The sequence below is a fragment of the Portunus trituberculatus genome, chromosome 45 (assembly GCF_017591435.1).
Source record: "Portunus trituberculatus isolate SZX2019 chromosome 45, ASM1759143v1, whole genome shotgun sequence".
Classification (NCBI taxonomy): Eukaryota; Metazoa; Arthropoda; class Malacostraca; order Decapoda; family Portunidae; genus Portunus; species Portunus trituberculatus.
The window spans coordinates 11,451,008-11,473,316 of NC_059299.1; the positions used below are offsets into that span (position 1 = coordinate 11,451,008).

Consider the following 22,309-nt stretch of genomic DNA (forward strand, 5'->3'; position numbering starts at 1 on the left):
GCAGCAGCCAAGAAGGAAAGGCGATAGATATCACTTTTTAGAAATATAAATATGAAAGCTGCTTCATCACGCAGGGAGTCGCTGTACATCATAAGCATTTTCAAGGGAGGTGGAGGCGAGCATAATAATTCCGCATGTCACCATCGTGTTTTATCGATAAATTTTCCTGTACACGGCTTGGTTTTACTCCTCGTATAACTGGTGTAAATGGCAAATATGGATACAAATAGTGCAAACATAATCACTCTGGTGTGGGTAAATTGACTCTGCGTGTGGGCGAATATTCTGCATTTGAGCGGAGGGTGTGTGGGCCGGCGACTGATGGCAGCATTGTTGTGTGTTTTGTGGAGTTGATGTGCGGCGAGAATTGCGGCGCTGCGGTGGGTGACGTGCGGCGCCCACCTGTCCATTACCGAGGTGACGAGGAGACAGCACCGGGTAGGACGGGACAGACATCAGAGCAGAGTCATCATTACATCACCGCCACACAACATCACCATTCACCTCACCACCTCGGTAATCATTCACCTCACATCCGCGCTTCCTCGCCTCCTCCTCCCATTCCCCCCCTTCAGAATAACCTTTTGACTGCTTTGGCTTGTCATTCTAATACAGTCATCTACTTCAACTTGAGACGAAGTGAAATACACCACAGACGGCAGAAAAGCGATTAAGTAGCCAGAATTATAATTAGTGGCTGTGGGTTTTTGTTTAGTTAGTAAAATCGTGTTTGATGGCATGATGAAGGGCTAAGGATTACGTCACTGGATATCAAGGGACTAATTAAACCTCGGATAATTCCTCAGACAGCTGATGTGACAACCTAACGTAACCTAACCTTGCTACGCCAAACCAAACTAAACCAAACCAAATCAAGCCAAACGAAGCTATACCAAACTTAACCAAACCTAACAAAACTTAACTAAACCTAACCAAACCAAGCTTAACCCAGCTTAACCTAACCTAACCAAACCAATTCTAAACCAACCTAACCTAACCAAACCAAACCATCCCTTTGCAACCTCATCAATAGTTTTCCTCGCAGAGTCGGCTACATCACTGGGCAGCTCATCACCTCACCATACATGCGAGTTTCACCACTAACGCGAGGTGGAATCAGGGCAGTGCATCTCCCCCTCTGCCTCCCATCAAGGCGTGATACCACCGCCACTGCCATTAACCGTAACGACCATTACCATCGCCTGACCCTTTACTTCCATTCCAGTGATTTTTTATTTCCGTTTTGTTCTTTTATACACTCTTGGTGAGGTGTGAATGTCAGTAAATCAGTAATACAAACCAGGAACACTTTAAATGTAAATATAACAGTTACAAAAATAAGTAATATAAACCAGAACACAACTACTACTACAACAACTACTACTACTACTACCACCATCACAACTGCTATTACAACCATCACCACGACCACGATCATTAAATTAGCGATAAAAATACGACTCATTACAAACAACAATCACATAGATAACGTCAACCCACGCATTCTCCCACTACACCCCTCACCCTCCCGTCCTCCATACAATGCCTCCACCACCACCACCACCACCACCACCACCACATCAACAAACACATCAACAAACACACACACACACTCATGGAAAAGCGCAAGTAGATTCAACTTTCCCTAGTAGTGTATTTTAACGTTATAGAATTAAGTAATCAGATGAGAACAGTCACAGTTAAGGATCTAAATTTAGTTAATATACATAAATAAGAGATGCAGCAATTAATCGTTAGCCTTCCATGTGCCACCTTTCTCTCCCCCTTGTGCTGCAGTTTTGTGGAATTATTTTAACCCTTTCACTACAACGGTCGCCTTTGTTATTCAGACAATGGTTAACAATTGTTTCCTAGCACGGTCATCGCAAAGAGAAAATAGATTAGTAAGTTAATTTTAATCTCTTTTAGGCTAGAACACTAACCATGAGTCAGGTGTACAAACAAGGTAACAATTGTGATTCAGGTAAAAATTCTCTCAATGGATGGGTTAAATGGAAATGTTTAGTTAAGGGCTTAAAATATATACTTGCATTCCTCCTCCTCCTCCTACACTATAGTACTCTTGCAACACCCTGATGACCTTAACACACCTGCATTCCTCCTCCTCACCTCACCTGTACTGCAACACCCTGAAGACCTAAACACACCTGCATTTCTCCTCTCTCACCTGTATTGCAACACCCTGAAGACCTAAACACACTGCATTCCTCCTCATCCATCTGTTTCTTTCTATTCTGGTCTCTTCGGTTTCTGTGTCTGCGTTTGATTTGGAGAAGTTGAATGCCCCGTTTTTATTTCTAAGCATTTTTTTTTTTTGCGCCACACAAAATTAGTTGATCTAATGTAATTCACACATAATCGGATCATTTAATATTATTCATGTCATCTTGTATATAACAGGTTTTGTGATTAATAAAGTCTATGTATCTAGCGAGTGGGCTTTCTGGTATGAGTTACCCCCAAAAATACCTTCTTTAGCCCATAAATGCCCATTAAAAGCCCACATACTATAAAAAAATCTACTACTACCATCGCCACTACCGCCACCGCCACGTACCTTGTTGTAATGGTACCACACCACGTAGAGGGGCCGCTCAGGTGTGTGCTCCACCACGCAGGTCAGGTTGATGAGCGAGCCGCGGTGCACGTGGATCTCCGGCCCGCTCAGGATGGTGGCGCTCGGGACTGTGGGTGGAAAGGGCGCCGTTACCTTATTGAGGGCGTGTTGGGGTGTGTGGGGGGCGTCACGTGATGCCTCTACTAACACCTGAAGAATTGCTTACCCGTTACAAGCAGAACAGTGCGCGAAAAGTGAGTGAAAATTTGTAATTCCAGATCTTGTTTTCTGTATATCAGCAAATTGTTGAGTCGTGCGTCCGCCAGCTGGTTCTGCGCCCCCCACATGCACTTCACGCCAACGACCCAATCACGACTGCCTCACGACACTTCCCTTGTTTTCCCCACCGCTGTATATCCCGCAGTCTTCTGTATGTTTATCCTGTCAACTTGCCCTCCGTGTCTTCATCGAGTTGTATGATAAGGTTTTGTTGTATCACTGTATTCCTTGGAGTGACGAGAACAACAAATCTTTACTCCTACTTGACAATGTTTCCCTCGTTTCCTTCAAGGCTTTATTGCCCGCTGGTTCTGTATATTCATCCCCTCGATTTGTCCTCCATGTTTCCATCACGTCGCTTAGTAATGTTTAGTTATGTTATTCTCTGAGATGTTAACAGCTCCTCTTTATACTTGTTTACAACGCTCCCCTCGTTTTCCTCCGCCCTGTAATACCCGTTGTCTTGTCATACACTGTCATACACTGCACCTGTCGCCGCGTTGAATGCTTCTATCTGCATCGCGTCGCCTGATTAAAACCGTCTGGAATATTTTCAAGGATTACAAATTTGGCAAGATAGATCCTCATGGGTATTTTTGCCACTAAGGATGCAGAACACCTGTTAAACTATCACTGGAATCACGAAAACACTCTTGCAAACCCCAGTAACTTGCACTAAAGCCTGTGGAAAGTGGTTGGGACAAGGAGCAAGAACGTTTAAGATTATCTATGGCTAACTTATTATTTGACGTGCCAGGAAGTTTCAACACCAGCACCACACCTCACGTCACCCTGTCTGGCCACACCACAACACAGGAACCAGAGTGACGAGGCAGGAAGAAATTCAGCCTCGGGTCATAAGAGAGAGAATGAGGTTTTGTGGCTGTGACTAAAGAAAATTTCAATCATTTAACTCTTTCACAATACTAAAGACAGCGAAATATAAATAAACATCGACAAGAAAGACTGAAAGGCGAAGTGCGTATACTTAACAGCAGTTTTTCTTTTAAGCAGTAGAAAGCTTTACGATGGCTGTGAATCAATACGAAAGATCTTTATGGGGTTACGAAGTACGAAGGACGAACCAAATTGAAAGAAAAGTGTAATATTAGTTAATCATTTGGTTGTTACACACACACACACACACACACACACACACACACACACACACACACACACACAAGATTAGGAGGAAATATGAGAAGAGGAAGAGGAAATATTGGAGAGAGGGAGGGAGAAAGAAAGAAAGGAAAAACGAAAGAAAAGGAGAAAGAAAGAAAAGAAAGAAAGACGATGACGACGACGACATCGAAGAGGAAGGAGGAGGAGAAGGAATACAAAGAAAGTACAAAAAACAACAGATTCCAAGAGGAGGAGGAGGAGGAGGAGGAGGAGGAGGAGGAGGAGGAGGAGGAGGAGGAGGAGGAGGAGGAGGAGGAGGAGGAGGAGGAGGAGGAGGAGAAGGAACACAAAGGAAAGCCAACCAGCAACAGGCTTTTTTGTTCTTTCAAGGCTGCTTGGTAGGAAGAGGAAGAGGAAAAGGAAGAGGAAGAGGAGGAGGATGAGGAAGAGGAGAAGAAGAGGAGGAGAAAAAGATAAACAACCCAACACACACACACACACACACACACACACACACACACACACACACACACACACACGTGCCAGACTCTTCACAAAGGCTGCGCGACACACACTGGGCAGCAAAAGGCACAAGTTTGGCCGCTCCTTCACCACTCCGCGTTCCTCGAGTCTTTGTTTCCCGCGTGTTCCTGGCGAAGTGGGAGGAGCAGAGGAAGAGAGGGAGTGAGGGGGTTGAAGGAAAATGAAGGAAAATGGTAGAAAGGGAAGAAAAGAGGGAAGAGGAGGAAGGGAGAGAGAAGAAGATAGGAAAAAACAGATAGGGTGCGAAAGAGAAAAAGAATGAAAAAGAGAAAGGAAGAAAAGTTAGAAACGGTGATGGGAGATGGACAGGGAGTAGGGAAGAGGAGCAGGAAGGAAAAAGAGGACGGGAGGGAGGGAAGAAGAGAGGAAAGAGGAGGAAAGGAAGGAGAGAGATTAAAGATAAAGGAAAGGATAGATAGTTAGAAACAAGAAAAAAAGACCACAGTGACATCAAAGAAGAAGAAAGAGGAGGAGGAGGAGGAGGAGGAGGAGGAGGAGGAGGAGGAGGAGGAGGAAGATAGAGGGATAGAAAACGAAGTAATAAAAAAAATAGCAGAGATATACCAAAAGAAAGATAAGAAGAAGAAGAAGAAGAAGAAGAAGAAGAAGAAGAAGAAGAAGAAAAAGAAACAGACGAAAAAGGAAAAAATAAAAAGAAAAAAGATGAAGAAGAAGAAGTTAAGAAGGAGAAAGAGAGAGAGAGAGAGCGTCAGTTACATACAAGAAAGGGACGTGAGAATAAGAGAAAAAAAAATGAAAAAAGAAGAAGAAGAAGAAGAAGAAGAAGAAGAAGAAGGAGGAATAGGTGGAGTAAAAGGAGGAGGAGGAAAAGGAGGAGGAGTAATTCTCTCACGAAAATCCCGAAATATGGATAAAATTTGAGTGAAAGTGTAATTACTTGCTCAGACCCACAAGAAAAGGGAATTAGGAGCCGCGAACATTATTTAGTTCAAGCACAAAATTAGCACATAAATTCGAGGAGGAGGAGGAAGAGGAGGAGGAGGAGGAGGAGGAGGAGGAGGAGGAGGAGGAGGAGGAGGAGGAGGAGGAGGAGGAGGAGGAGGAGGAGGAGGAGGAGAAGACACGTGATAATGCAGGGAGACAATGAGGAGAGAGAGAGAGAGAGAGAGAGAGAGAGAGAGAGAGAGAGAGAGAGAGAGAGAGAGAGAGAGAGAGAGAAATGAGAAGAATGTAGGAGTGAAATAAGTGGAGGGAATGACAGGAAATGAAGATAAAAGAGAAAGCGTTCGTGGCTTAATGGAGGGAAGGAGGAGGAGGAGGAGGAGGAGGAGGAGGAGGAGGAGGAGGAGGAAGAGGAAAGGAAGGAGAGACGTCGTGGGGAGGCAGACTAAGAAAGGAGGAGAGAGAGAGAGAGAGAGAGAGGGATGGGGAAAGGAGGGGTGGAGATGACACAATAGAAGAAAGAAGAAGAGGAAGAAGATAAGGTGGACAGTAAACATGGTAATGAGATAACGAAGCAGAATCCGATTGAAAAAGTGAAAGGCGCTGCAGAAAAATCACCACAGAAAAACACACTTGCGAAAATTGGACAGAGGGACAGAAAATTGAAGGAAAAAAAAGAAGAAAACAGAAGAAAAAAGGAGAGTAGAAGAGGGAATATTGAAAAAAAGAGAAGGAAATTTATAAAAAAAAAAAGATAACCAGACGAGGATATACGAGGAAATTAGCGATCGTTCTCCAGGGAAATGAATAAATGAAAGTTGAAGTAAATAAGATGAATTAAAACGCGATTCGCAGGAAATATTCTCAGATGAAATAAAAAAAAAAAAAAAGAGATGATTAAAAGCACAGGATAAAAAAAAAAAAAAATCAACAAAACAAGATAAATAAGACGAATAAACACAACGAACAGAAACTCAATAAAAAAAAAAAAGTCAAAAGTAAAGCGAAATCATTCCCTTCCTTTCAAAAAATAATAAAGAAACAAACAATGAATAAGAGTAATGAAAATGTACAAAAAAAAAACAAGAAAATATAAACGAAGACAAACAAAACGAGAGTAATTCAATAAAATGACAATAAAGAGTTTGTAAAAAAAAAAAGAAAATGCAAAGTTAAAGAAAGGTAAAGAAAAATGGAGAGAGAGAGAGAGAGAGAGAGAGAGAGAGAGAGAGAGAGAGAGAGAGAGAGAGAGAGAGAGAGAGAGAGAGAGAAACTAAAACATGAACCACTAAATAAACAAAGTAAACAGGGCGAAATAAACAGAATAATAGTATTGGAGGTGGCGAATGTTTCAGGCGAGTCAATAAGAGAGTGGAGAGCATTTGGCGAGACGGGCGGGAGGCGAATCAAAGGCGACCAAATACTTAGGCACAATATACGATGCCTTTATTTTGAGGGGCGGAGTGGCGCGGGGGAATGAATCTCGGGATATTTATGACCGAAATGTGCTCCGCCTCTCTCTTAGCTGGATAACCCTTTAGCTCTGAACCACTCCATCAACCCCCTTCCCCTTCCTGTTCCCTTCTCCTTCCCCTTCCCCCTTCCCTTTCCTTCCTTTTTAGTTCTGCCACTCCATCATCTCTCTTCCTCTTCCTCCTTCCCTTATCCTTCCTTCCCCTTCTCCCTCCCCTTCCGTCCCCTTTCCTTTTATTCCAATCCTAAGCCATCAATCCCTTCCCTTTCTTCTTCCCCCTTTCTTTCCCCCTTTCTTCTCCTTCCCCTTTTGTCCTGTCCCCGTAAATCAACTTCTTCCTTTTCCTTTCCCTTTCTTCTCTTTCTCTCTCTTTTTCCCTTTTTTCCTTCCTTTGTTCAGTGTTGTGTGTTTGTGTTACTTGATTTTCTTTTTTGTTTTCTGCTTGTGTGTGTGTGTGTGTGTGTGTGTGTGTGTGTGTGTGTGTGTGTGTGTGTGTGTGTGTGTGTGTGTTTTCTTCTCTTTTCCTTTATTTGTTTTTTCTTTTTTTTCTCTTGTGTCTTGTGTGTATTTATCTTTCATTGGTTTTGTTTACATTCTCTCTCTCTCTCTCTCTCTCTCTCTCTCTCTCTCTCTCTCTCTCTCTCTCTTCCCCTCCCCGGCCTTATTTAATTTCACCACCACCACCACCACCACTATCCCCACCACCACCACCACCTCTTCTCCTCTTAAGTGATTTCCTTCCCTGATTTCTTTTTCTTCTCTCTCTCTCTCTCTCTCTCTCTCTCTCTCTCTCTCTCTCTCTCTCTCTCTCTCTCTCTCTCAAGGCAACGATTTCGGTGTTAAATTACTAGCCATCACCACCACCACCATCACCACCACCACTACCACCACCATCACCACCACTACCACCACCATCACCACCATCACCACCATCACCATCATCACCACCACCACTACTACCCCAAATCACCACAGTTGCCTTGCCATTCACCACACTCACCACACCACTCACCACCACAACAGCAGCAGCAGCAGCGGTTCACTCGCATTGGTTCACGAGGCAACAAGCACATGATCAGCGGCGCTCATTCACCGGTTCAAATCTTCGAAACGCGGAAAGAACGAAGCTTCGAAGTTAGTTACCCCAAGTTTTCAGACACGTCCGTTGAAGCAGAGGAGGAGGAGGAGGAGGAGGAGACACAGAAAGAGGAAAATGTGGATGTAGAAAGGATGAAGAAAAGGAAGAGGTGAAAGAAAGAGGAAGAGAGGGATGATGATGATGATGATGATGGAGGAGGAGGAGAGGAAGACGAGGAAACAAACAGAAAGAAGATATGGATGTGGAAAGGATGAAGAGGAGAAGGGAGGAGAAGGAGGTGAAGACAGAGGGGAGAAAAGGAAGATGATGATAAGAAGGAAGATAGAAATGAGAAGAGGATGAGAAAAAAAATGAGAGGAGAAAAATGAAGATTAAGAAAAGAGAAAATAAGTAAGAAGACTTGAAGGAATAAAAGGAAAAAGTAAGAAGGGAACAAAGAAAACAGAAGAGAAGAAAATATAGTAAAACAGAAGGATAAGGAGGAGGAGGAGGAGGAGGAAACTGTTATGAGATGAAGCAGATGAGAAGGAGGAAGCGAAATAAAAGGAAAGGATGAGGAGGAAGATTGGCATAAGGATTAAGATAAGAAATAAGAGGAGGACGGCGGAGGAAACAACAACGAAGATAAGGATAATAAAAGAAGAAAAGAAGAAAATAAAGAGAATAATACGCAAAGAAAATAGAGAAGTGTGTTTTTCCTGCCTTTCCTCCACGGGTCACGCCGCCAAGAATGAAGGAGAATTTGATACAGAGCCTCAAAATTAATTCTCTAGTGCAAAAACTTTTACTAATCATTATTCTTTGGTTGGAAGGAAACGAAGAAGGTCTTTTTCTCTCTTCTTTTTCTTTTACCTTGTCTATTGTTTACCTGTCTTACTGTCTGTTACTTGTCCACACACACACACACACACACACACACACACACACACACACACACACACACACTACATACTTATACGTATTTTTCTTTTATTACATTTTGTTTCATTGTTTTCATGGTAAAGATGGTGAAGGACAAACACATTAAAAGAAAACAGAGAAGCACCTCCAGTGACATCCCTTCCACCACCACGAACAAACAAAACAAATAAAACAAAAAAACTCTTTCCAAAGTCGATTATATTCTAATTTACCTATAAACTTATCTAACCTAAGCCACAAACTAACCTTGACTTTATTTCACTTACTTTCATTTCACTTCACTTCACTTCACTTCACTTCACCTCACCTCACCTCAACTAACCACCTAACCTAACCTAACCTCACCTAACCCAACTAACCAAATCTAACCTAAATCAACTCAACGTAACCTAACCTAACCTCACTCACCCTAGCCTTATTGAATGAACCTAACCTTACCTATCCTAATATAACCCAAACTATCCTTACCTAACCTAACTGAACTTAATCCAACAACCAGCATCCCACGTGTCTGGCTCTGTGCGATGAAACAATAAAAACAACGAAAGACTTGTTCGAAACGTCTGCAAGGCTTCGAAAATTTGATTCGGACTTTTCTTTCACGTTTTCTCCTCCTGGGAAACTGCAGGGAGAGTGGAGGGGCGACACTCTCTCTCTCTCTCTCTCTCTCTCTCTCTCTCTCTCTGTCCAGCAATCACCCTTTCTCTCTTTAAATACCGTAATTATGTTCTCTCTCTCTCTCTCTCTCTCTCTCTCTCTCTCTCTCATGCAGGCAACGAAGGGGAGCAGTGCAAGAACCCCAAATGGAATAACAGAAAGGAGAGGAGGATGAAGACGAGAAGGAAACAGGAGAGGCGAGGCACAGATTAGAATGATGAGGCAGGAACACGCCACAGAAAGGCCCATATTCTGGAACGCTTTGCTCTCTCACCATCACCGCTTTCCAAAGGCTCCAGTTGAAGATACTCGTGTTTTTAAGAGTATTTTTCATAGTTCTGGTGATATATTGGCAAGATTTATAGTTTATTGAAAGGAGAAACTGTCTTGAAAATCTGAGTGGTTGTCTATGTGGCCTTGGAAAATCGTCGTAATGAGACTGGATGGTGTTTCTGAATACGTGCGAGAGACAAAGGGAGAAGGAAACACTGAAAGCAACAGAGAAACATAAAGAGTATGAATGTATAGGATAATATGCATAAAAAAAGCAAAAACAGGATAAATGAATGAAGGGAATGAAGGAAAGTTACAGGAAAGGATGAAAGAAGTGGAAAGGAGTGAAAGAAGGATGAAAGAAGTGAAAGGATTGATATGCTTAAAATTTCAGTCATAATAGAAAGGTGGAAAGAGATTTGAAGTAAAAAAAAAAGGAAAATTATGAAAATGACACTAAAGAAAGAAATAAACGAAAACGGAAAAAAAAGATAGAACAAGAATAAAAAAACAACAAAATAGATAGAAGTAGGAGATTTAACATAGAAAAGTAAAAATGAAAATGAAAACAAGAGAATAAAATGAGAAAATAGTAAAGGAACACAGAAAAGCAAAACATTGGAGCAAAATTAAGAAATAAGAGAGTGGGAGGATATGAAGCACCAGAGGAAAGAAAAATAAAGGAAGATTACAAAGAAAACAAGAGGAAGAGATAGAAAAATAGGACAGAAAATGATACAGCAAGGAAACATATATGACAGAAGTGAAGGCATAGAGGGAAGGATGATAAAGAAATAGGAGTAAGGGACCAGCTGAGGAAAATGCGGTAAAATGTGTGATAGAGAAAGAAAGGAAGATAAAAAAAATAAGAATGTATGAATGAATGGTATGAGAAAGCATAAAAGAATGAGTGAATGAATGAAAGAAAATAAACTAATGATTGAATGGAAGGGAAAGAGAGGAAAAGGAAAAAATCATAATTCAAGAAAGGAATGAAAAAATAAATAGAAAATGAAAAAACGAAAGAAAAAGGAGACGAAAGAAAGACGCAAGCTGTGGACTGTTAAACGAAGCAAAAAGAAAGAAAAAAAGAAAAACTCAAGAAGAAAACGAGAGACGCTCAAGCGGGAACAAAGAAAAGAAAGAAAAAAAAAGAGGAGGAGGAGGAGGAAAGATAAGAAGGAAAAAGAGGATTAAATCTTTGACATCTGCAGCCACACGACGGAGGAGTGGCGACAGAAAACCCCTGGAAAGCCGGCTAAGTCTTCACCACACGACGGGAAAGCTGCGAGTCCCGAAGAGCGAATGGAGGACTCAAGCATCAAGAAAGAAAACGAAGACTTGAGGGGGCCGAGTCAAAAAACGGGAAGATCTATAGGGGAGACTGGAAGGGAAACACGAGGGTCTGAAAGAGAGGAAAAAAAAGAAAAAAAAAAAAAAGACTTGCGCAGGAGTGACTTGAGGAACGAGTAGTGAATTCCAGGAGGAGGAAGGGGAGATGCTAACGTGTCTATGAAGAAACTCAAGAAATAGTGAAGAGGAGAAGAAAATCAAAAGAGAAGACACATGGAGGAAGAGGAAGAAAAGAGAAGACAAAACAGAGGAGCAGAGAAACTCGGGAATGCAGGGGTGGAACACAAGATAAGAATAGAAAATTGGGTGAGAAGAAAACGGAATACAGAAGCAGAAGGGAAGAGAAAGACTGAAATAGGCGAAAGGAATAAATATAGGGTGAAAATACAGAGAAAAAAATGTAGAGAAAAAAGAAAAAATGTGTAGAAACAAAAGATGTGCTGAGTAAGAGAGAAAAAAAAATAGTATAAATAGACGTTAAACAATATTATCTTACTCGAATATCTCTGAATACGCACAACTATGCAAAGAACGGAGATGAAATGTAGGAAGATGAATGTAATGGAGCGGAGTGTGGCAGGCAGAACGAGTTATGTGTGTCACTCATAACACTATTTGGATTCCTTTTAAGAGACAAGACATCACGTGAACATAGCGAGAAGTTCTTCCTCTCGGCAGTCACAAAAAGTCCCAAGCTTTCGTTTAACACAAGTGAGAAAGAAAAGAATCACATGAAGGGACGAAAACAAGCTAAGAGTAGGAAGAGCGTGACGAAAAATGAGACACAGCTAAAGATGAAAGATAGGCAAAGATAGGAAAGACAATTAAAGATAGAAGAGACTATTAGAGCCAATATGGAGGAGGAAAACGAAAAAAAATGATGGAAAAAAAAGAAATGCAATACGAATATGAAGAGAACCAAACCATTCGATCACGAGAGAGAGAGAGAGAGAGAGAGAGAGAGAGAGAGAGAGAGAGAGAGAGAGAGATATAACTAGACACCAACGATAAAACCAAAGCAATACCAAACACCACCACTACAGAATACCAATGAGCAGTTAACACGCCGTCCCCTCAGGTAACACACACCTGCACTGCACCTCACCTCACCTGCTGGTCGGGAAATCACCAAAACACCACTAGCCAAGGCACAGCACCACGCAGCACCACGCACGCAGTAGCAGAAGCAGCAGCAGCAGCAGGCACACGCGGGGCCTTCCTGCATACTAACACGTTCACAAAATGTTTCACTGCTTCTGTCGTTCCCTCACTCGCTGTCTCTCTGTGGACTCGAGGCTCCGAGGTGCTTTTGAGTGTGGTTCGAGCGGTGAGTTGAGTGATGGGCAAACGAATATCAGAGAGAGAGAGAGAGAGAGAGAGAGAGAGAGAGAGAGTATAATGAAACAAGGAACAATGATTTCCCGTTTTCTGTTGCAAGGTTTGTTTGTAGTGCAGGGATGCCTAAGGTATTTGTAACGTGCTCTACTTCTCCTCCTCCTCTTATTCCTCCCCATGCCTGTGTTAGTCTTGTTATTCTATATTGTCTCTCCTGTTTTCGTTGCCACACGCCTGCCTACTGCTCTCTCTCTCTCTCTCTCTCTCTCTCTCTCTCTCTCTCTCTCTCTCTCTCTCTCTCTAATTTTGCGTACTTTTAAGATTTCTCAGTCTTTATTGTCATTTTATTCTCTTTTATTTAGTTGTCCATTGATTTATTCTCGTTTTTTTGTTTTCGTTTATATTTTATCTATTTTTTTGTTGTTTTTGTATATTTTTTCTCTCTCTCTCTCTCTCTCTCTCTCTCTCTCTCTGAAAAATCACATCAACTCCTCAAGCCTCACCGTTATTCTGTCTAAAGGTGTTCTCGTACCACAACTTTAGCATTCTCGTGTTGAAATGTGTGTGTGTTTCCTCCTCTGTCATGTGTTGTTGCTCTCACGTGGAGTTTGCCTTCCTTTCAGCATCATTTTTGTTGCTCTTGTTGTTGTTATTATTGTTGTTGTTGTTTTTGTTTTTGCAGAAGGATATTTTAGTTTATGATGTCTTTTCGTCTCTCTCTCTCTCTCTCTCTCTCTCTCTCTCTCTCTCTCTCTCTCTCAACTTTTCCTTCTTCGTCATTTGATTTTTATTATGAGAGATTTAATCCTCTTACGTTTTCCTCTTGTCTCTTGTTCCTCCATTCACCTCCGTCATCTTCTCTCTCTCTCTCTCTCTCTCTCTCTCTCTCTCTCTTCCTCTAAATCTTCCTATCTCTAAACCTTTCCTGTTCTCTCATAAGAACATAAGAAAAGAGGGAAGGTGCAAGAGGCCGCCAGGCCTATACGAGGCAGTCCTACCTAATTCCATCTATCTTCCCCATCCATGAATTTATCTAACTTTCTTTTAAAGCTCCCTATTGACTCAGCTCTAACCAAATGACCACTGAGACCGTTCCATTCATCAACCACTCTGTTTAAAAACCAGTTTCTTCCCATTTCCTTCCTAAACCTGAACTTTTCAAGTTTAAACCCATTACTTCTGGTTCTGTCCCCGCTACTGATCCTAAGAACTTCGTTCATGTCCCCTTTGTTAAAACCCTTACACCACTCAAATACTTCTATCAAGTCTCCTCTTAACCTACGTCTCTCTAAGGAATGCAGATTGCGTTTCTTCAGTCTCGCTTCATAGGGAATATTCCTCATTCCCTGTATCTTTTTAGTTGTCCTCCTTTGCACTGATTCCAATTGAGCTCTATCCTTCCTATAGTGTGGAGACCAGAACTGTACCGCATAGTCAAGATGTGGCCTGACCAGCGCCAAGTATAATTTTAGTATTACTTCAGGACTTCTGCTTTTAATACTTCTAAAAATGAATCCTAGTACTCTATTCGCCTTATTCCTCCCTGGCCTCAGCACATTGCTTCCTTGGACCGAGGTTGTTCCTTCCTTTTATAATTACTACTCTCATTTTATTCTTTTCTCCATTTTTCTTTGTTTGTTAGGATTTCAAGTTTACGTATTGCATTTTCCTTCTCTATCTAAAATAATTCTGTGGTTTTCCTATTCCCTCTCCCTCTTTTTTTCATCCTTCCCACCACACTGTTAGTCACATTACCACTAATTGTTTCCCTCCGTCATTGCTTTCTTTCCTCTTTCTTTTCCTCCCTTTTTCTATTTTCTCTCCTATATATTTCATGTCCTTTATCTCCTTTTCCTTTTTTCTATCTTTATTATTTCTCATCCACACGTTTTTTCTTTTATTTTGTACATCAATCTCCTTTTCTCTCTATTCATTTTCATTATTCATTTTCATTTCCATTTCGTCTTTGTATTTTTCTTCATTCCACGCCTTTCTCTATCGTATATCATTCTCTTCCCCTTCTTCTATTTTTATTTCTTTTCTTCTATTCCTCCTCCATGTCTATCAACTTACACTTCTTCCTGTTTTCTCTCTCTCTCCTTCCTTCATTTATCTTCTTTATCCTTCTTCCTCTTCTATCATCATCCTTTTCCTTCTCTTCTACCTTCTCTTCTATACATCCTTCACCCTCTCTATCAATTTTGACCTTTATTTTTCTTCTCTTCTTTATTCATCTTCCCTACTTTTCTTCTTTCATTTCCTCCTTCCTCATTCTTCTATATTTACTCTTCCTTCCTCTCCATCATCTTTAAGTCCCCCTTTCTTTTCTCACTCTCTACATTACCATCTCTTTGTCCATCTCACTCCTTCCTCTCCTATGCATCCTCTCTCTCTCTCTCTCTCTCTCTCTCTCTCTCTCTCTCTTGATGTAAACAAAGCTATACTGGCTCCCTGACTCAATGCCAAGGAATGATTTTGGGTCTTATGACTAAAGGAAGGAAGGGTGATGGGAGGCAGAGAGGAAGGTAATGGAGGGAGGGAGGGAGGGGAGGGAAGGAAGGTGTTTGGGAAGCAGATGGGAGAGAGACAGAATGAGAAAGTAAGAGAAAAAATGGATAAAATAAGGAACAGTAAGAGAGTAAGTCAGGAAAAAAAGAGATGAAATACAGAAAGAAAATACATAGTGACATCTCTCACGCCCTTGACATACTCTATCACAAGGCAGGCGCGCACACACACACACACACACACACACACACACACACACACACACACACACACACACACACACACACACACACACACACACACACACACACACACACACACACACACACACACACACACACACACACACACACACACACACACACACACACACACACACACACACACACACACACACACACACACAGGAACACACACACACACATGCACACACACACACACACACACACACACACACACACACACACACACACACACACACACACACCATCTGGCACCTCATATTTCACGGACAGACAGACAGACAGACAGACAGACACATTTAACAACGCTCACGCTTCCAAACTTTTCTATTCGAGTTATTCAAATTTGTCTTGTTTTCGTTTTTTTTTTTTCAATTTTTCTTTTTTTCAGTTTTGTATTAATTTTCATTCATCAGTTTTTATTCCTTTTTTTTTCTGTCCAATTTTTATCTCCATTTTTTCTTTATTTCTCGTTTCAATTATTGTATTGTTTTCTTTTTATTTCGTTTTCCTGTCTCGTATCCTGATTTTTGTTCATTGTGTTTGATATTCACTCATTTGTCACATTCTCTCTCTCTCTCTCTCTCTCTCTCTCTCTCTCTCTCTCTCTCTCTCTCTCTCTCTCTCTCTCTCTCTCTCTCTCTCTCATATTCGTTGTTTTTATTTTTTCCTTCATCTGAACTTCATGTAATATTTCAATGTGTTTTAAAAATGTCAACTACAACAGATCATTATCTCTCTCTCTCTCTCTCTCTCTCTCTCTCTCTCTCTCTCTCTCTCTCTCTCTCTCTCTCTCTCTCTCTCTCTCTCTCTCTCTCTCTCTCTCTCTCTCAGGCTCTATAAAGCACTCTCGTCTATTTCATTATCTTGCTGACGTATCAATTTTAAGTTTCTCTCTGCTCTTGAAATATAAAGAGAGAGAAAGAGAGAAGGAAAGTTAATTTATTTATGTACATTTGCAAAAACACACGTATTTGGGGACTAGTTTGATATTCATGAAAGGTTTGTGTGTGTGTGTGTGTGTGTGTGTGTGTGTGTGTGTGTGTGTGTGTGTGTGTGTGTGTGTGTGTGTGTGTGTGTGTGCAATGCTTATATGCGAAAGGATGTAAAGGAGAAGAAAATGTGATAATGTGTAAACAACAGAGGCTGCCTGGTGCTGGTGTGTGTGAGAGAGAGAGAGAGAGAGAGAGAGAGAGAGAGAGAGAGAGAGAGAGAGAGAGAGAGAGAGAGAGAGAGAGAATGTTCCTAGTTTCTTAATTATAACTTACTTCAAACCATTTCTCTCTCTCTCTCTCTCTCTCTCTCTCTCTCTCTCTCTCTCATCTCACAACACTGACATCTCAACTGATTTATGACGCCGGCTGTTTCCCTTCCTTCCCTTCCCTTCCCTTCCCTTCCTTCACACCCCTTCTTTCCCCTTTCCTCCCCTCCCTCTCCCCCTCTCTCCCTCTCTCTCTCCTCTAGCCCATATAAACAGTAGGTGAAGTGTCCGCCCCAAAAACAATATCTCTATTTATACCTTGACTCACGGCTTTTTAGAGAGAGTAAGAGTTGGACACAACACCCTCGGCTCTCTCTCTCTCTCTCTCTGGTGGGAAAACGAATGTGACAAAGAAAAATGCGAGACAAAGGAAATCAGAAGGAAAAACAAAGAATGAGAATAATGAATGTTTGGGAAAAGTCTACGAAAGATGGACGCACGCACACACACACACACACACACACACACACACACACACACACACACACACACACACACACACACACACACACACACACACAGCTCGGTAGATCAGTGGTAACATTCCCGCCTGTCACTTGGCAAGATGAAGCTCACGTCCCGCCCAACAGTAAAGCTTTTCAGTGACGGAGGAGTAGTGACTGTCCGCCCTGAGCAAGACAATGGGCGTGTGGTGAGGGAAAGCCGTCACACTCACCCATAGATAGGATTACATGGACTCTGAATTGTGACTAAAACCTGGACCGTATTTTCATTCACGTGTACATTCCTACGCTGCGCACTTAATTCAGCTGTAGTCGAAGTCACGCGAGTTTCTAAAGGTGTTTTTTTATGGTTCTAGTGACACATTGGTAAGATTTCTGTATTGTCACTGAAAACTGGACTGTATTCTAAATCACTACTATATTTCTACGCTGCACTTATATTCAGCTGCAGTCAAAGTCAGACTAGATTTTAAGAGTGTCTTTATGGTTCTAGTGGTAAATTGGCAAGATTTCTGTATAGTCACTGAAAACTGGACTGTATTATCAATCACTTCTATACTTCTACGCTACACTTACATTCAAAACGCTGGAGTTAATGTTACACGGTTTTTTTTAAGGGTAGTTTATTGGTTATAGCGGCAAACTGGTAAGATTTCTGTACTATCACTAAAACCTGGACTGTATTCTCTGACACATGTACATTTCTGCGCTGCACTTACATTCAAAACGTTGTAGTTGAAGTGCCACGAGTTTTTGAGGATGTTTTTATGGTTCTAGTGGTAGACTAATAAAATTTCTATATTGTTACTGAAATCTGGACTATATTACCTAATACTTCTACAATTCTACACTGCACATACATTCAAAAGGGTGTTGTCGATGTCACACGGATTTTCAAGGATGTTTTATTGTTCTAGTGATAGATTAATTGAAAAGATTTTTGTATTATCAACAGAAGAAAGAGTCGTGACAATCTGGCTAGTTATCTCTGTAGCCTTTGCAAATAGTTGTGGCGAGAGAGCAAAGTGTTTCAGAGTAAAGAATAGAGAGCAAGACTGTCACTAGTACACACACACACACACACACACACACACACACACACAGGAGGTTAGGCTGCTTAGTACAACAGTGTAATAGCAATGTTCTTTTTTTGTCGTTTGTGCGTGCGTTACTTGGTTAATACGTGTTAGTAAAAGGCATCGAAGCACAAACATGACTTACTAACACACCAAACCAACACAATAACTAACAAACAAAAGTATTTCCGCCACATAAATAGTTAGTTTTGCGAGGGTGCTGGGTGAGGGGTGGGGTGAGGGGTGGGTGAGTGCTGGCAGTGGGAAGGGGTGGTGGAGAGGGTAGTGGGTGCATGGTGAGGGACGGGGCAGGTGGTGTTGGTGGACGTAGAAATCTGCAGAGGTAGTGGTGATGGTAGGGGGGGGGGTGCGGTGTGTGCGTGTGTGTGTAAATGTGTTCATGCGTGAGTGCTTTCAACACCTATGTGAAAAGTGAGTGTGTCTTAGTGCTTTGAGTGGCTTAAGGAGGAGGAGGAGGAGGAGGAGGCGGAGGAGGAGGAGGAGGAGGAGGAGGAGGAGGAGGAAGGAGGAGGAGGAGGAGGAGGAGGAGGAGACATGAAATGGAGAGGAGGAGAAGGCATGGAAGTACGAGGAGGAGGAGGAGGAGGAGGAGGAGGAAGAGGAGGAGGAGGAGGAGAAAAGAAGGAGGAAGGGACATGGAAGGACGAGGCGGAGGAGGAAGAGGAAAAGGAGGAAGAGGTATGGAAGGACGAGGAGGAGGAGGAGGAGGAAGAGGAGGAGGAGGAGGAGGAGGAGGAGGAGGAGGAGGAGGAGGAGGAGGAGGAGGAGGAGAACAGAAGGAGGAAGGGTCATGGAAGGACGAGGAGGAGGAGGAGGATAAGGAAAAGGAGGAATGGACATGGAAGGACGACGACGAGGAGGAGGAGGAGGAGGAGGAGGAGGAGAAGGACGAGGAGGAGGAGGAGGAGGAGAAGGAGGACAGGAGGAGAAGGACACACCACCGCCAGAACCAAGCAGTGTTATTCTAATCAACATTTGTTAGTCGCGTCACTGCAGCGCCACAACACGAGCCTCGGGGGGCGTTACCTTGCTTTTCGGACTGCTGGGTGGGCGCCGTGGCCTTCTCGGCATCGCGCAGGCTGGGGTAGGGCGTGGTGGAGGGAGGCGCGTCTTCCCCAGCACGAGAAAAAGAGAAAAGAAAGAGAAAAATAAGGACGATAAATTCTCTTCCATTTCCCTTCTAGTTGCCGATTCTACGAGACTAACAGGAGGAGGAGGAGGAGGAGGAGGAGGAGGAGGAGGAGGAAGGAGGAGGAGAAGGAGGAGGAGAAGGAGGGAAAGAGAAGAAGTGTATTAAGGAGAGAAAAAGTTAAATGCGCATGAAATGAACGGAGGAGGAAAATAAGGAGAAACGAAGCGACTGGAAGGAAGGGAAGGAGGAAAGGAGAGAAGGAGGGAGGGAGGGAAGAAGATTAGCCTCATGAAAACAGGTGGTGAAGGGAAATGAGTGTTGAGGGGAACAGGAGGTGGAAATGTGGAATGTGGAGGAAGGGAAAGGGGCATGAATGTGGAGGAGAGAGAATGGGGGAGGAGGAACGGAAAGAAGAGGGAATTAACGGAGGAGAGAGAGGGAGAAATTGTGCGGAAAGGAGCGTGAAGGGAGATGAAGGAAGAGATAAATTAAGGAGAATAGTGTCTGAGGGAGGAGGAGGAGGAGGAGGAGGAGGAGGAGGAGGAGGAGGAGGAGGAGGAGGAGGAGGAGCAGAATAAGAATAAGAATAAGAATAATAATAAGAATAATAATAATAATAAGGAGAAAAGAACAACAACAACAACAACAACAACAAGAGAGAGAGAGAGAGAGAGAGAGAGAGAGAGAGAGAGAGAGAGAGAGAGAGAGAGAGAGAGAGAGAGAGAGAGAGAGAGAGAGAGAGAGAGAGAGAGAGAGAGAGAGAGAGAGAGAGAGAGAGAGAGAGAGAGACAAACATAAAAAACAATTAGGACAGCTATCTGCCAAACACACAATGGTGGCAGGGGTGGGATCAGCAGACACCGAGGGACCCGAACACAAAGGAGCAATTAAACCACAACCATACCACCAATCAGCACAACCTACACCTGAATTACCTATCCTTTCCTCCTCCTTCCCTTCAAAACACCTCCAAACACCCCAACACTCACCACCACAACCACCACATCTGCAACAAGGCACTCCAGCCACATCTGCCACCTACCTACTCCCAGCAGAGGTAAATAAGCAGTTAATACTATTCCATATCCTACACCTGTTGCCAATTAGAGCTTGGGAACACCTGCGAGGGAGAATCTAATACGTGCATGTGATTGGCTCCTCTCCTCGCCCCCAGCAGCAGACACCTTCAGAAGCACGTCATACAGACACTAACAGATTCCAATTCCTTTTGTTTAACCTGCATCTGCTTATACTTGAGAGAGAGAGAGAGAGAGAGAGAGAGAGAGAGAGAGAGAGAGAGAGAGAGAGAGAGAGAGAGAGAGAGAGAGAGAGAGAGAGAGAGAGTATATACAAAAAAGTTATACTACACAAGACTGAGAACGTATGGACTGGAATAAACTAAAAGAAAAAGCCTCACTGGTGAACTCCGAATATGAAATAAGTGAAGTGAAATGCAGTAAATCGAAGGGACAAGACTTGATGAGGAAAATGTTGAGGCAATGTACAAATACGCTGGAAATTTGAAACACCCACAAGAACCGACAAATGAATAGATGTTGCTAGAAGAGAGACGGACATAAACCTGGAAAATGTTAGAACGACAAGAAAATAGTAGATGTAAGGAAAATAATTAGGGAAAGCTGAAACAAATAATACCTGGAAAATAGGCATATATCACTGAAAGAGAGAGAAACAGAGGCCTGGAAAGTAAGACGACAAGAGAATAGTAGATGTAAGGAAAATAATCAGGGAAAGCTGAAACATTTAAATCCATATAAAACATTAACTAAACAAATAACACCTGGAAAAAAGGCATGTATCGCTGGAAGAGGGAGGAACAGAGCCTGGAAAATGTTAAGACGACAAGAGAACAGTAGATGTAATAAAACAATAAGGGAAAGCTGAAACATTCAATCTATATAAACGATGAACTAAACATCCTGAGAAATAGGTATGAGTTATACAGAAAAGAGTTAGAAAAATCTGGAGTGGGTTAACAGCACGATAAACGAAGGGAAATACATCATTAATACAACATGAAACCTGAAATAAAGAAATAACGCTGGAAGACAGAAACACATACCTGGAAAACACTAGAACAAAATATATAAGAAGTTAAACAAAGAAAATACATCATGAAACACAGCAATATACCTTAAATGTTTAAAGAATGATCCGCAGAAAAAAAAAACAATAACTGGAAACTGGAATATGTAGAGAATAAAGAAAGGAAAAAATACACCCTAGAAACAATACGAAAATGCATCAAATACAGTAAAACATATCCATAAAATAAGCACACATGAAAAGCACTCTTAAAATAACCAGAAAACACAGAAACATTGGGAAAAAAAAAATGAAAGAAAACTGCAATTAAATAGAACCACGAGAGAAAGAAAACAAGTCAATATTAGAACGAGATTTAATCAGAGAAGAATACGAAGCTTCCACACACCACGAGGGAATCAAATCTTACCTGCGCTACATAATTAAAGAAACTACACCTCTCACCTTGCAGGAAACGAGAATTACAATGACAGGAAGGTGGAATGTGATAGTGAAGCTGTGGAAAGTGATGGCTATAGACTCAGCTTATGTGAATCTGACCACTGCAGGAGAAATTATTATACTATTTGTGGATGTCCAGGTAGGAGGTGATGATGATGATGATGATGAAAGAAGAAGAGGAACTAGAATTATAAGAAGAAGAAGAAGAAGAAGAAGAAGAAGAGGAGGAGGAGGATGAGCTGCATTCTTTCTTTCTGCCACACACACACACACACACACACACACACACACACACACACACACACATTCGTAAGTATTCCATCAACGAAATACAAAATGCTCCCTCTCTCTCTCTCTCTCTCTCTCTCTCTCTCTCTCTCTCTAGATACGGGGTAACCAAAGGCAGACTCAATTACACACACACACACACACACACACACACACACACACACACACACACACACACACACACACACACTCCCATTCCCCTTCTTGTTTGTTTATCGTTACTCGTGTCCTCCCAGTATCTCATTATCTTCTGAAAAGGAGGAGGAGGAGGA

General features: G+C 42.2%; 1 protein-coding gene across 1 annotated transcript in view; it reads right to left on the bottom strand.

Annotated features, from left to right (window-relative positions):
* The window catches only part of LOC123519399, a 116,485-nt gene that overhangs the window by 56,069 nt on the left and 38,107 nt on the right, over positions 1–22,309 (bottom strand). Inside the window, exons 7-8 of the mRNA XM_045280679.1 lie at positions 19,136–19,219; positions 2,579–2,706 (exon numbers count right to left, since the gene is read on the bottom strand). Of these exons, the coding sequence (XP_045136614.1) occupies positions 2,579–2,706; positions 19,136–19,219 (212 nt within the window). The remainder of the gene's footprint in view (positions 1–2,578; positions 2,707–19,135; positions 19,220–22,309) is intronic.